General features: G+C 40.2%; 1 protein-coding gene across 7 annotated transcripts in view; it reads right to left on the reverse strand.

Moving 5' to 3' along the window:
- vps13d (vacuolar protein sorting 13 homolog D) overlaps positions 1–13,913 on the reverse strand; it is an 86,864-nt gene extending 72,951 nt beyond the window's left edge. For 5 of the 7 annotated variants that reach the window (XM_069526222.1, XM_069526219.1, XM_069526217.1 and 2 more), the window contains exons 1-12: positions 13,344–13,894; positions 12,470–12,647; positions 11,290–11,367; positions 9,232–9,422; positions 6,954–7,034; positions 6,312–6,428; positions 5,871–5,975; positions 4,352–4,522; positions 3,822–3,922; positions 3,437–3,605; positions 1,838–1,939; positions 406–595 (exon numbers count right to left, since the gene is read on the reverse strand). In XM_069526222.1, coding sequence (XP_069382323.1) covers positions 406–595; positions 1,838–1,939; positions 3,437–3,605; positions 3,822–3,922; positions 4,352–4,522; positions 5,871–5,975; positions 6,312–6,428; positions 6,954–7,034; positions 9,232–9,422; positions 11,290–11,367; positions 12,470–12,566 — 1,402 coding nt within the window. In that variant the 5' untranslated portion in view covers positions 12,567–12,647; positions 13,344–13,894. Of the gene's footprint in view, positions 1–405; positions 596–1,837; positions 1,940–3,436; positions 3,606–3,821; positions 3,923–4,351; positions 4,523–5,870; positions 5,976–6,311; positions 6,429–6,953; positions 7,035–9,231; positions 9,423–11,289; positions 11,368–12,469; positions 12,648–13,343 lie in introns of all 7 variants that reach the window. The other 2 variants (XM_069526220.1, XM_069526221.1) reach the window with 2 other exon arrangements.
- Positions 13,914–14,279: the final 366 nt, after the last annotated feature.

The following is a 14,279-nucleotide window of genomic DNA, read 5'->3' on the forward strand; positions in this document are numbered from 1 at the left end:
CTAGTAATCAACACCACAGATATAGACACAGCTATGGAACACAAAAATCGAGTTTATTATTGAAAATTGTAAAAATGTCTATTTTAACCGGCAATGCTTTTCTAGTCTTTGCGGCACTGTCTGGCCGAGTAAACTAAGAGATCAATGTGTTGAAATAACAAGAAATCTGGCTGACTGATTTGAGAAAGGGGTTAAGGGAAAAGGATTTAACAAAAAGAAGAAAAGGGATATTTGTACTAATTTAGAATCTAACAAGAATTATTGTATAATACATATATACATTGCACCAACTTGTATATATTATACTTTGTACGGTTGTTAACTACACACAGACATTGAGAAACCTAAAGACATGCAAAATCTTGTCAGCCCTTTACTGGTACCAGACAGGGGTACTTATCTAACCTAGAATGTCCCATGAGGATGGATCTGGCAGCAGCTCTTCAGGCCTGTCTGGGTCTTGGGAATCTCCATACCAGCCTCCCCAGCCAGGGAACCATGACTGCAGGTACTGAATCATCCCTGAGCTCCCACTCTTAGGGATAGATGTGGTAGGTGAACAGGGCAGGGGGTCACTGCTGGGCTCTCGCACATTCTGGAAAAGGAGACACAGAATGGTGAACATGTAATGAAACTATGAGAAATACATCAAATTTCATAATTTAAGTTTGAAGACAGATAGTGAAAAGTGATCTATGTGCATTTTGTGAGTTTACAAACAGAAGGACAGTTTAAAGCAGTTTATTTGACAGGACTTTAAGTGACGCTTGGAGCACACACACACTGCAGAAACGTTGCCTGTGTGAATAACACACATCATTCAGTGTAGACCGGGTATGTGGGTTAAGGGCCTAACCACGAAGTCCACAAAGAGGAAGTAAATCCATGGATGTTGCTGTCTAAATGTCCTCTGATATCTTCCTACGAGGTGCATTCACTGACGCTCTGACACAATATTGTGTGGCTAAGTCATATTTTACTTGCTCGTAAAATCATCCTGTGCCACTGCGCTTGACTCTTAATTTTAAACAAACCACTACAGTGTAAAGGTGTATATAATGTACATACTCAGCATTCGTTTTTTTAATTAAAAAAATTTTTGGGGTAAACCTGATGTCCTGACTGTGCGTGTTATGTCTTGTGTTGTGTCGCAGGTTTAAGCGTATGTCTCATAAACTCAAATCAAAATCAAACAAACACAAAGTAAACATCAGTCCAGTACTTGTCCTAATAACTTGTGATCGGTGAAAGTGTAAAGTGAGGGGGATTGAGGAGGAAGCTCCAACAGAGACTCTTACACAGGACAACCGGATGTTTAATTAACGTCTGTCCTGGAGCAGCAGTGTTATAATTATTCAGCGGTGGAAACCCGCTGAAACTATGAACGTAGCTGAAAACATGATTATGTTCAATCACTGTACCGATGCAGGAGCCCAAACATTAACACGTGTGCTACTCCTGCTCCTCCGCTCTGTGCTTTGTGCGTCAACCTATTTGATTGATGTGGGTGTAACTCTATTCCAGCCACATGATTTGTTAGCACTGCATTATTCTCATTCTCATTGGCTGTTCGTGTTGTCCGTTTATCAACGTTATATCGACATGTTTTAAACCCCTTTTGAGTAAAAGTTATATTGTGATAATTATCGATATCATTTTATCGCCCAGCCTGAGCAATTTTATTAATATTGAACGTACTGTATATACAAATCACACCTTATTCAAAACTGCACTTGCTTGGGCCCTTAGCAATACACGTTTAATACAAGTGATTCCGTACAGTTCTCAAGATATGAGTTTCACACAGAGAAAGACCTACAGAATCATCAAAGCTTACCTCTGCAATCTCTTCCTGCTTTCGAAACCAGTCGTGTACGATTTCTCTGAGACTCTGCAGCTCCTCTATTGTCTGTTCATCTTCCACTCTCTCCAGCTCACTCTGGGGAACAAAAACAGGCATTTTTCAGTGATGTGCTTCTGAAGTAAGTCTGAAAGCACATCATCTTAAAATACAAAACAGCGCGAACTTAGTGCGTCATAGCATGTGAAAATCTTAATTTAACTGGGGCTTATTCATGTACTTGGAGAGGCTACTCAGATATTAAGAAAATGTAGTACAATGGTGGAGAATGAGGCTACTCTGGTGAGATTTAAGCTGCCAGTGTGCTTAATCAAAAGTTCTTCTCCACACGAGCAGTATTTTTGGTCAAACTATCCCTTTAAAATACCTTGAGATACAATGCACACAAATGTAAAGTTCATACCCACTTCACCCTGTTATTGGTCAACTATTCAGAGGTGAGAAAGGAGCCAGGGTCTGCATTTCTCACCCTACCTCTCTTTTTGCATTCTTGATTCAACTACCTCTGCCACTTTTCACATGTACAATCGAGTGCAGCATGCCCATTATCTTCATATTTTAACTACATCCCATGTACCCCTTTTCTATGACAGAAATTATTTTATTTCATTTTCAAGTGTGGCTGTTAATATTCCTGATTGGAGTGTGTACAGTGCACACTGCGTATAAATGGCCACTCCCATGGTTTTCGTTGAGGCCTGTACAGTTTTGTCTACATTTTTGCCATTCGAAGGGGTCATACATGAACAAGCTTGTCCGACTGAAATTGTCACAGTGACTATATTTGGTCAGTCTAATCTTAAGAACTTTGTGATGCTAAATTTCAAAGCTGGTTTGTCTTTGTTGGACAGCTTGTCTTTGGCAGAATGGCAAATTTCGATGTTTGCCCATGAAAAAGGAAACCGTTATGATTCATGTTTAACATTGTCCAATCTGTCACAAATTTCACGTATATAATAAGAGTGCACACCTATATCTAGTTATAGTCATAATACCACCAACTGGCAACAGGAAGGATACCTTATGTTACAATCATTCCGTTTACATAAAATTTTCATGATCCTTTTCTGGAATAAACAGATCCTGCCACTGCATTTCTGCCCTTTGTGTATTCTCCATGAAAATCTTCCTCAACACAACAAAATGTGTTTGGTGCATGCTCTCTATCGCCACTTGCATGCACAATGAGCATTTCATCATGTCTGCAGCCATGCACACAAGCAAGAAAGAACATCTTATGCAGCACCATTTATGTAGTGAACAATGGTGGCAACAGCACAGTGTCCTGCCTGTACCCCCAACATGCTTGGGGTGCCAGGGCATGTTCAACGCTACTTGCAGCTTTAATCATGTACTTGAATTTGAACTGCATAAAGGTACATTCTATTAATAAATTTTTCTATTTAAAGATTTGTGATATTTTTGAGTCAGACCATAGACATAAAATTAATATTTTACTTTATGAGAAGGGGCAACTTTGGGGTTTAGTGTCTTGCACAAGAACAATTCAGCATGCACAATACTGAGATTAAACCACCTCCCATATCATGCCAGTTTTCCATTGTGTAGTAGTACCTCCTCTTGAGGGCTTAGTGGGACTGCTTTGAGCTTCCTGAAGTAGAGGCTGGTGTAGGTCTGGGCATCTCGTGCTCGCTGCAGGGCAAAGTCCCAGCTGCCTCGCCGTCGCTGCTCCCTGATCTCACTAAGGTTGGCCTGGATGGCAAATATCCACCACTGCTGGCAGCTGAAGAGAAAAACAGTGCCCCAGACGCTGATTTAATGGTTTATTATATAAACAATATATATGAGGTGAAAAACAATGTTGCATGCTCTTAAGGCTTAAGACATGATAATAAGAATTCTGGAAGAGTAAGCTTTTACTCAGGTTGAATGTCTGAACATTTTTCTGCTACTCTAAAGTAAACTGATTTGCTTCCACATTGTTGATGTGTGAACTTACTGCCCTGAAATGGGAACTTTTGGTCTCCACTTCCGGTACAGCATCTCTCTCTCTCTGCGGTCTAGCTCCTTAAGGAATGCCATGATCTGCTGATACTGCACCTGCAAGATAACAAATGCGCGCGAGCACGCACACGCACACACACACACACACACACACAAACACACACAGTATGTAGATGAGCAAATAAATGTTCCTGACATATCATGATCACAAGAGCATGAGGACACAATGACCTTTGACCACCAACATCTAATGAGCTCATTAAAGTCCAAGTGAATGTTTGCACAAAATTGCAATTCCATTTTTTTTTAGATATTGCATTCACAAGTTAGAATTATGATTTTTAAAATCACAGTGAATTTGATTACTTTAATACCCTAACAGTTTATCCGAGAAGATATTTCCTCAACACTTTCTTTAGATATGGTGTTTACAAGAATGGGACGTGCATCCAGAAAACATGATGCTTCTGGCCACTGGCCAGTGCAGAGCCATAAAAAATAACAGCATCTGATTTTTATACAGACCTGTGACAGGCGTAAGGACATGGGCTCCAGCTGAACCTGGCCTTCAATTCGAGGAGTGTTTCGGGACCTCAGAGGCTCCTTAGAGGCGTTTCTTCTTAGTAACACGGAGGAACGCACTGGCTCAAAGATGTACTGATGCTCACGGCTCTGCATCAATTGGGTCATCACTTCCTGTAAGGTAACAAAACTAATCAGACTAGTCGTATGGAGTTATGGGACACATGCTCATGGTTTAAAACGCACTTTTGTGGTGTGTCCATATCCCTTTTTATTAGTTTAACAGTGGATAAAAGGTTCTACTCCTCAGTTAATCATGGATGTGATTTGTTCATGATATGCAATAAACCAATCAGAGTAAACAAATGCGCACTTGCATCTTGGCAGATTGCTACTATAATTGTGGATTTGCCAGGCCATTAAGAGACACTTCACTTCACTGCAGAAATTGCTACACTCAACACACGATACATAAGAAGTAGGGTTGGGCAATTACTAAGATTTTCTAATCAGCTCAACAATCTTCGATTGACTATATATTTGCCCAGATGGGTTTATGCCTGTGTACAGCGCACATATGCACAGTGGAAGAGCTCCTTGCAAAGATCATTATCTTAGCTTTAAATCAGATGCAACCAATAAGCTGAAGAACCTAAGTAAAGCAATTTGTCTTCTCTGCAAACAAGTAGCACTGCAAAAGATTCATGAACATTTGTGTAAAGTAGCAGCACAAGGCTGGTTTAAAGTCATACTTATATATATTACAAATAGTTAATGCACACAAAATACAGTTGTGAATTTCAACAAGGTTTTGTGCACTCTCTCTCATTACCAATCTTAGAGACCTTATATATTGCAGTATGCAATTGCTTGTTCGCTGTGGGAACTGTTGGGTTTCTATGTAAAGTGTCTTGAGATAATGTATGTTGTAATTTGGCCCGATACAAAAACATTTAATTTTAAGTGCCTTAAAATTCAGTGAAATATTCCACCAGTGACTTCACATGTTGGTTAAAAGTGTGATCACTTTCCACTGCTTTAAGATAGCAATGTTCCAACAATGTAGAATTCTCATGTCCACATCATTTTAATAGACAAAATGCTCGTGGGCGCTAAGATGAGCCCTACCCCTGCGCCTTTCTGAGACAAGCAAAGACACTTGCATGGTGCTTGGTGCCACTTTGTGCGATTGTGTAAGACAGGGCGAGATAATCTGACTTTATAGGATGCATTAGCATCTAATTTGATTTTGTACCATCACAGTAGATTATAAATTGTCAGGCTCCACAGATCTTGCAGCCTAGGTGCTCCACAAAACATCTCATTTTATGTACAACAAATCACCAATAAGCAGCAATGGATGGTGTGTTAGGTGCATCAAGTGATACATTTGGGCAAATCAGTCTGACTAAGTATGATTTATGATAAACCAAGTCTAAAAGGGAAGTGCAAAACACTGGGTGCAGCTCAGAACTAGCTCTGTCCATGGAACTTGCTCCTAACTGGTCATCATATGACTAACCGGGATCTGATTTGTAGGCAGTTTTCCCAACATTTCACACTCTGTGTCCCAGTAGACACAGAAGTCTTCAATCTCTAGCTGCTTTTGTCGTACAAGCTTCTGCACCTGCAAATACAAATAAAATGCCTTTTAACCTTAAATACAAAGACCAATGGAAGTACTGAATCAATGGAGGAATCAAATAAAGATTAAGGTTTTAATAAATGTTATATTCCAAGACATCATTACAAGAACAATTTCTTTGGTGAAAGTAATGCAATTCTGTATCACTATTGCATGCTTTAAGAAGTCCTTGATTTGTAGCCAAAACCGAAAACATGCTATCTACACTTAAATATTAAACATTAATTAATATTAATTAAAACATGTAAATATTGTGAATGCACTAAACTTAACTATACGGAAAGTAATTTCACTCTGTACTTTTAAAATTACTCTTACCGACTCTTTGGAGGGGTTCTGAGCAGAAACATTTTTGATGCAAACCCCAAAGGAGAAAGGTTTCTCTGGGTTGGAGAAGTCATCCTCAAATCTAAGATGCACATCTTGGATCTTCAGCTTCACATATAAGGCAGAAAAAAGTAACTCAGAGTAAAACAATATGGCTACAATATAAGTAGTAAGAGATATGGGATTTTTTGTTGTCATTTTGTAAAGATAGATTACTGCTGTGTATATATAACATTTTTTAAACTGAAACAACCATTTTATTTATTCTAAATGGCTCTCATTCATTCTTTATTAACCTCTGTGCAGGTAGGTGTAGGTGTGTGTGTGTGTGTGTGTGTGTGTGTGTGTGTGTGTGTGTGTTGGGAAGTAAAAGGACTCAACAACACATCGAACGAGTGTTTCTCCAGATAATATACTTTCGGAACTGATGAGAGATATACATCTCTTTGCTCTAGTGGTTTGTATGAAATGTTTTAGTTCTAGTATGTTTTCACTTTGTCTTTTAGCATGATTACACAAAAACTACGGTCAGGGTCAGGTAAGGGCCCAGGTAAGAGTGGATCTAGATCAGGGGACAGATCCAGAAATGTTGACTTTCCCCAGTTATAGTATCTTATTTTAAAAATAACCTACCTCAATGTTTTCCACAATCCTGGTGACTACTGATGCAGTGACAGAATACCAGTAAGATTCTCCCCTCCGTTCACACTCACTCTGGAGAAGACAAAAACACAATCATACACTGAGTTCACTCTGAGCACATGTGAAAGGCTTGAAAAAGTCTGAGGAAGCTGTGGTGAACATTATGCTGCCTGTAACATCACCCACCGTCAGAAAAGATAGCTGTTTCGAGTCACAGTGTGAGGACGCACAATGCACACACCTGTGGCATCTGTGGTCCACAGGGTCCAGTCTGAGAGAAGCCATCCAAAGCAGAAAATCTCTCATGTACAGCCTGCCCAGCCTCACCACCAATATCATTGAAGCCATCAGTCCCAGTAACCTGAGGCACAGTCCATATGTGACTCAATGCGTTGTGGCAAAATGAGAGAGTGGATCTGAAAGTGTCCACTTTCTCAGCTGAGAGGCGAGCCATGTAGCTCAGTGAATTTAACGTGAGAACCAGAAAGGCAACGTCCTGTCTCTGTGCTACCATGCCTTTTTCCCTGTTCACCACAAAACCCATGCAGGAGGGGACGTAGGCAGTCCCCCTTTCTTCAGGACCAGGAAATACCTAGAATAAAAACCTTCTAGCCTCTGCTTGTGTGACACTATTCATATAGCACTTTTGCTTAACAGAGCAGATATTTCTTCCCGTAACACCCAGGTCGACTCTCCCTGCACACAGGAAGCGATGAGACAGTTAAAAAGGGGGGGTATTGTGGTGAATTGAAGCCTGTAGCCCCTTGGCCAGTGTTCTCAATACCAATTGCAAATGTGCATGCTTTCCAACTCTCTAACATTAAAGTTAGGGGGATGTACAACGCTGTCCCCTAGTATAGGACAATGGCCCATGCACCCAAGAACTATTGCGCATGCGCGGACTGACTGACTCAAGCAGAATGGGATGTTTTACTAAAGGTGGGATGCTGTCTCTCCCTTGTGGTGTTACAGGGAAAAACACTATGCTTTGCATTGCACCAACATCAACATGCACTTCCCTGCCACCGTCCGATATTGTGGTGATGTTGTCCCATAGTGATGAAATGTGGTTTTGCTGGACTAAGGGTTTTCCTTCCAGGAGACAGTGACTTCCTCCAGGAGCTCCAAGAACACAGGGAGAAGCTACTCCAAACTTTCATTTAGCTTGGGGTAATTTCTTCCCCTCGTAGTGGGACCTTGTGGCCTCCACCACGACTGTTGGCCATGGAATTCCCAGTCTCTCCACGGCGCACTTACACATGTTGTGCATATCCACCCTGGGCTGAGGCGAAACCATGTCACCCAAACCTTTGCAGGGCTTGGAGATCTGAGAGCCTGTGCAAGTGGTACGAAAGAAGAATCATAATCCTGGTTGTCACCATCCGACACCAGACAAGCTTCACTGTCTGACTCATCCTTCTCATCGTAATCCAACAAGAGAGGTGGCTCCCACCCCTCATCCTAATCCAACAAGAGAGGTGGCTCCCACCCCTCATCGTTATCCAACAAGAGGGGTGGGAGGCACAGCTCTTGTTGGATTACGATGAGAAGGATGAGTCAGACAGTGAGTTAGTGGGTTTAGTATATGCAGCGTCAAGCCCCAATGCTTAATCTCTGGTTTGAAAGTATCCTCCTCGTCCATACCAGGTTGGGGTTCCTCAGAAGTGAAACTGAAGTCGTGCTAGTCTTCAGCGGAGACTCTTTGCTGTGAAATGGGGGCAGTGGACCCGTGAGCCAGGGTTGCTGATGGCGGCACATGCGTGATCCAGCCCGAGACATGCAGAGCAGACCTGGTGTGTGTCCTTGCTTGAAAATGTATTTCCACAGGCGAGGGGCATCACCGAGGTGGAGGAAAGCTTTGCAGCTTGGTCCATTTAGCTTGGTGAGCTAAAAGGAGGCGAATTATCTCAGAGTGATAACTCTGTTAGCAAGCTCCAGTGGCAGGCAGTGTGGTGACTGCAGGCTACTGGCCCAGTTAGCTTGGTAGGAAGTTAATGCGCAAGTTAGTTTTAATAAAACAGTGCCTATGGTGAAGGCAGTCTGGTCGGTGTCTCCTACAATTAGCGCCCAACGATGGAGGTGTCTGCTCCAGTTTATGGACAGTAGATAATTAGCATCAACCCGAATGAGAGTTGCTATTTTCGTGAAGTGAGAAGAGGTGTTTGATGAAACTGATTTGAATTGATGAAAAAGGATTTGTTATTTTTTGACATTTACCATGAGTCAGTAAAATAAAATATATAGAAAATGATGGTGTTGATCCACCTACTTTGAATTTGTCTTCGAGAGCCCGGAAGAGACGTTTTTTACGCTCTCTCTCCTCTTGTCTCTCCCTCTCTGCATCATACTCTTGCAGCTGAACAGGACCAATAATCAGGTTGAGCTGGGACATTGAGATGGCCCATGGGTCACTGTGAGGCCGGTAAAAAGGGATCTGGAGAGTAATCTTTCCAATGAAGCCTAGTGAAAGAAAACATGATGTGTGGGTGATGGCAAAGAAATTTAAATAAGACGGAAAACAATTACACACACTCTGAATGTTGGTGTACATTTACATAAAATTACTCCGCCGAGATGATTTTAAGCTGTGTTTCTTTGTTTTTCATTTAGGAGGATTACACAAAAACTGTGGAAAAAGTGGATTGCCATAAAATGTGATGGAAGGATGCGTAAGGGGTCAAGTAATACCTCATTAAATTTTGGTGCAGATCTGATTTCCTCTGACTTTCTTAAACAATGCAGAATAGGATGTTTTTCAAAAAAATTTCGTTGATTTCTCAGAGAATAATTCATGGATCTTGATTTTTAAAAAATCAGACATATTTAGAGGACTGATATTTATGACTCTTTATGAGTTTGATTTATGAATTTAAATGTGCACTGTTGGGCCGAGGTGGTGGAGGTAATGAAAAATATGTATTTTTGAGCTCAGGTAGGGTATCTGTAATGCTTGCTGCAATGCTTTATATCTTTATATCATTCTGAATTAAATAAAATCAGATCAGACATAATTTGTATAGCCCATGTTAGAAAATTACAATTTGGCACAAAGGGTTAATGTATATGCGTACGCCACTTCTCATTCTCAATCGCAAATGATTTATAAAAACAAAATTGATGGGAGAATGTGTGCACTTCCACAAAAACTCTGACCCATGTGTAGGAACCAGAATGGAGGTTAGGATCCACTGATGTGTCAGTAATCGGTACGATTGCTCTAAATATTTAAATACTGTGGGGACACTCGTACGTAATGCTGCATGATGGATGCACGCGAATGAAAAGATGAGGAGGAAACGACGGTTAAGCAATCACGATTTTTTGTCCCAGGACGATGACTAATCAGCTGATATAGATTCTATAGGTCTGTGATCTTGGGTTTTTGTGCTGAACTGAGTCCAGTATTACACAGATTACCGACAGAACTGAACCAGTAGAAACACAAGCATATAAAAATAATTCTGACAAATTCTATAGATTGGGGACATCACAGCTGTCTTGGAATTGAATAATCCTGCAGTGTTGGATGATTAAAGCACATACAGGTACAACAAGTTCCCCCACATTCTGACAGTGTGAAGCAATTATGTTTTTGACTCCACCTTTAAATTGGATCTTTTTATATTTCAGGCTCTATTCTCTCTATCCTCACTCTCACTCACTGTTTTATCTGCAGCAGCATTAGAGTATCAGTGTATTTTCTGTATAAATGACATCACTGCTGTCCCATGCAAGTGCTCTTCGCCTCCAGCTCACTAACAAACACCTCAGTGTTGGTGTCAGACAGTTTCGCTTCCTCTTCACATCGCTTGATACCATGGGAACCCATTGGTCAGCAGGATAATTTAATATTCATTCGTTGCTTTTCATTGACCATTTATGATTGAATATTGGCATGTAGAGGCCGGGATACGAGGCAGATCCAAGTATGAACTTTTCCAGGTGGACTGTGATTTATAATTTGAACATTGCGTTAAGGTGTACGTGCACAGTTTTATTTTTATTTATTTTTTTGCGCACATCATTTTCGGTTTTTGTGCGCACGTTCACTTTTAGTATGAATCCTACACAGTTTTTTAAATGAGGCAGCAGAAGAGCAGAATCTCATGTTGACCAGCACTGGGAACTGGGCCACAATGCAGTGGCACCACATAAAGTAAAGACTTTAATCAGATATTTTCCTACCATTTTAATGATTTGGTGCAGCACACAAGCCTAAACTGAATGGATCAACGTAGACAGCATCAAAATAACTATATGAGTATTGATGTCCGTGTATGTAATGTGAGGGTTAAACATGTGATGTCAGCCAGCTAGTGTCTCTCACCAGCTTTGACTTCAAATGGCAGATCAAACTCTCTGAGGGCATCTTTCCTCAGAGGGAGGTTCTCCAACTCCACTGCACCTGCATAATGATAGGAAAGAGATAGACATTGTCAATAACATTTTATATTACAAAAAATTACATATCATTTACCTGACGCTTTTATCCAAAGCGACTTACAAAGGGCTAAATGTAATCGCATTATATAAGTGCAACTAAAGTTAATTTTTTTGATGATGGTTATTACATTATCATCTTCTTAACCAAGGTGCAGTTGTAAGAGATTGTTTTTTAGCCTGTGGTGAAATATGTGCTTTTTGCTGTCCTGTGGTCAATAGGGAGCTCATTCCACCATTTGGGAGCCAGAATTTTTTTTTAGTGGCAAGGTCTCCATCACAGTCCCTTACCGAAGTGCCTTCTTAGGACTTCACAGGAATTCACAGTTGACATTTTAAAACTTTTTAAGTCATTTTAAAATGTCTTATTTAATTTTGTTTTTAATCTTCATCTGTAACATTTATCTGTTATCTATTATCTATAATATAACTTGTATTTTTGCACTAATTTTTGTCTAATGTTGTGTGATCTTCAAGTTACTTAAAGTTTTGACCATTGTTTGTACATGTGTAAAGCACTATGTAATTGTGTTTTGAAAGGTGCTAATTAAAATGCTTATCGTAAATTCATATTAGTTCATCCTTCTAAATTCACTGGGCGGAAGCACACCAATATCATTGTTGTTTTCATGTCACATGTCAATATGCCCAAGAAAATGAAGATAGACATCAAGAGTGTAGTCCATCCAACACTTTCATACTGAATGTTTTTTTTCCAGATATTTTGGCTTCTTCCCACAGTCCACACAAATGCAGATTGAAGCTAGGTTAATTGAAGACTCTAAATTGTCTGCAGCTGTGAATGAGAGAGAAATGGTTGTTAGTGTCTGTATGTTGGCCCTCTGTGATGAACTGGTGATCCAGCAGTGTGTAGCCCCAATCACAAGGATAAGTGGTAAAGATAATGGATGGATGGGTGAAAATTGATCTGTATTAATGTGTAATTAACCACCTACACAACCGTCAAAGTAGAAATTGTGTTAACATTGATGGGTTACTTGTGCCAGATTTGTAAAATAATAGGAAATAATTTATGGTGACCAGAAAACTGAAACATGTATAAATACCTTTCAGAAGGGCAATGGAGAGTTGATCTGTATTCAGGTTGCTGACATATTTGCCCAGGTATGTGTTTAGCACCCAGGCAACTAAACCCTCCAACATCCTGGCAGCAGAGAAGATGAGAGCTTCTCCAAGGTGATGATGAAAAGCACCCTTTGGTCGTTTCCCTGAGGAGTTCAATGTCTAAAAAATAGGGACATTCATTTCATTCATTTGTTGAATAGAGTAGTTACACAATGGCAGCGAATAGCTCAGTGAATCAAAACTGTATATTGTTTAGGTTAAATAAATCTAATAATTTGCCAAACTCCATTTGCAAATCTCTAATTTTAAAAGATTTACTATGTTTACAGCCATAAGTTTGTAGATGGTTCACTATGACTTCAAAGACTTTTGAAGAATTCTTATGGCAGGAGGCCATTGCATAATAAAAGCTCAAGATTACACTGCACGTCACCTCTTTCAGGTGATATTGGCATTGGAAACATTCTCATTCTAAAAACTGACAAGTTGAACAAAGGTAAGTGCCCATGCCACACCGTTAAACATGGCCACACCGTAGTACAGAGGGTTTGCATTTTCTACTTTTTTGTGAGCTAGACTGATAATATATTTCACATTAGACAGACAACACACTGGAATTTTGCGAGAGCGATGTCGTGTCTTCAATGACAGCTGACATTCAAGTTAGTTAGATAATTATTTAGCTTCTAATAGCTGTCTTATTATTCAAGGCTTCCTTCAAATAACCGACGTTGGCATTGGGACAGTGACCTTAGTACAAGTAATACGTTAACAGGACAGCAACACCTGACCACGATCATCATGAACTCAGCGTTAATACAAATAAGCAAACCAACAGCAGCAATACTGACTCACCGAAAAGACGACAACTGAAGCCCGTCGTTACTTATCGACCCAGATCTGCTGCGTCCATGTCGCTGCCAGCCTAATGCCACTGTCAGAAGGTGGTCATATCTGGTCAAAACCAATCAGGACAGGGCTAACGCAACAGGGACAATTAGCGTCACATGCCGTGCACAGACAGAGATTAATTTACAAACATTAGCTAAACGTTGACAACGTGATGACAACGAATCTACTGGAAAGTTGCAACCACTACTAGGCAGCACAAAACTCTCGTCCCTGTGATGACCACGGACAGGGGAAGGTTGTGATCCCAGTTAGCCTGTCACTAAGCTAGCATGTCTGGGGTGAGCAGCTACAAAAAGGAAGCCGGCGGTTTCATATCAAATGCGACACTATCCGGTTCCTTTTTACAGAAAATGACAAACAGCTAATCCTCATAGAACACAGGAATTGTCGCTGTATTTCAAGACGTAGACGTTGTGTCTCGCTGCGTCGTAATTAAACACATTTCCTAACAGCGTTGAACTTCTATCACATACTTCCTTTCACGTGACAAAAACAAACCAGTCCTCTCGTGGTGTGTTAGAGTCACCACGGAGAAATGGCTATTTTGCGTTGAAACGCAAACTACGAAACGTAAACTATGGTTTAGCGTGCTGGTTTTTTAAAACTTAAATCAGTGAACGTATTTTCCTTGTGTATTCATCGTCAGCTGAAAGCTGATGTGAACTGTACTTTAAACATCAAAATCTAACTCTATAGAACACACAAAAAGGAGCCCATGAAGGCAACACAGCTACAGAGGCAGGTTTTTTAATTGAAAAAGAAACCGTCTAGCATACAAAGTATATCAGATATCGTAAATTCAATAAATTACAAGACATTAAAAATAACAAAAGTAAATAAAATTGAAGAGAAGATTAAATAAACAAATAAAACTGATTT

Source organism: Paralichthys olivaceus, chromosome 6, assembly GCF_024713975.1.
Source record: "Paralichthys olivaceus isolate ysfri-2021 chromosome 6, ASM2471397v2, whole genome shotgun sequence".
NCBI classification, from domain to species: Eukaryota; Metazoa; Chordata; class Actinopteri; order Pleuronectiformes; family Paralichthyidae; genus Paralichthys; species Paralichthys olivaceus.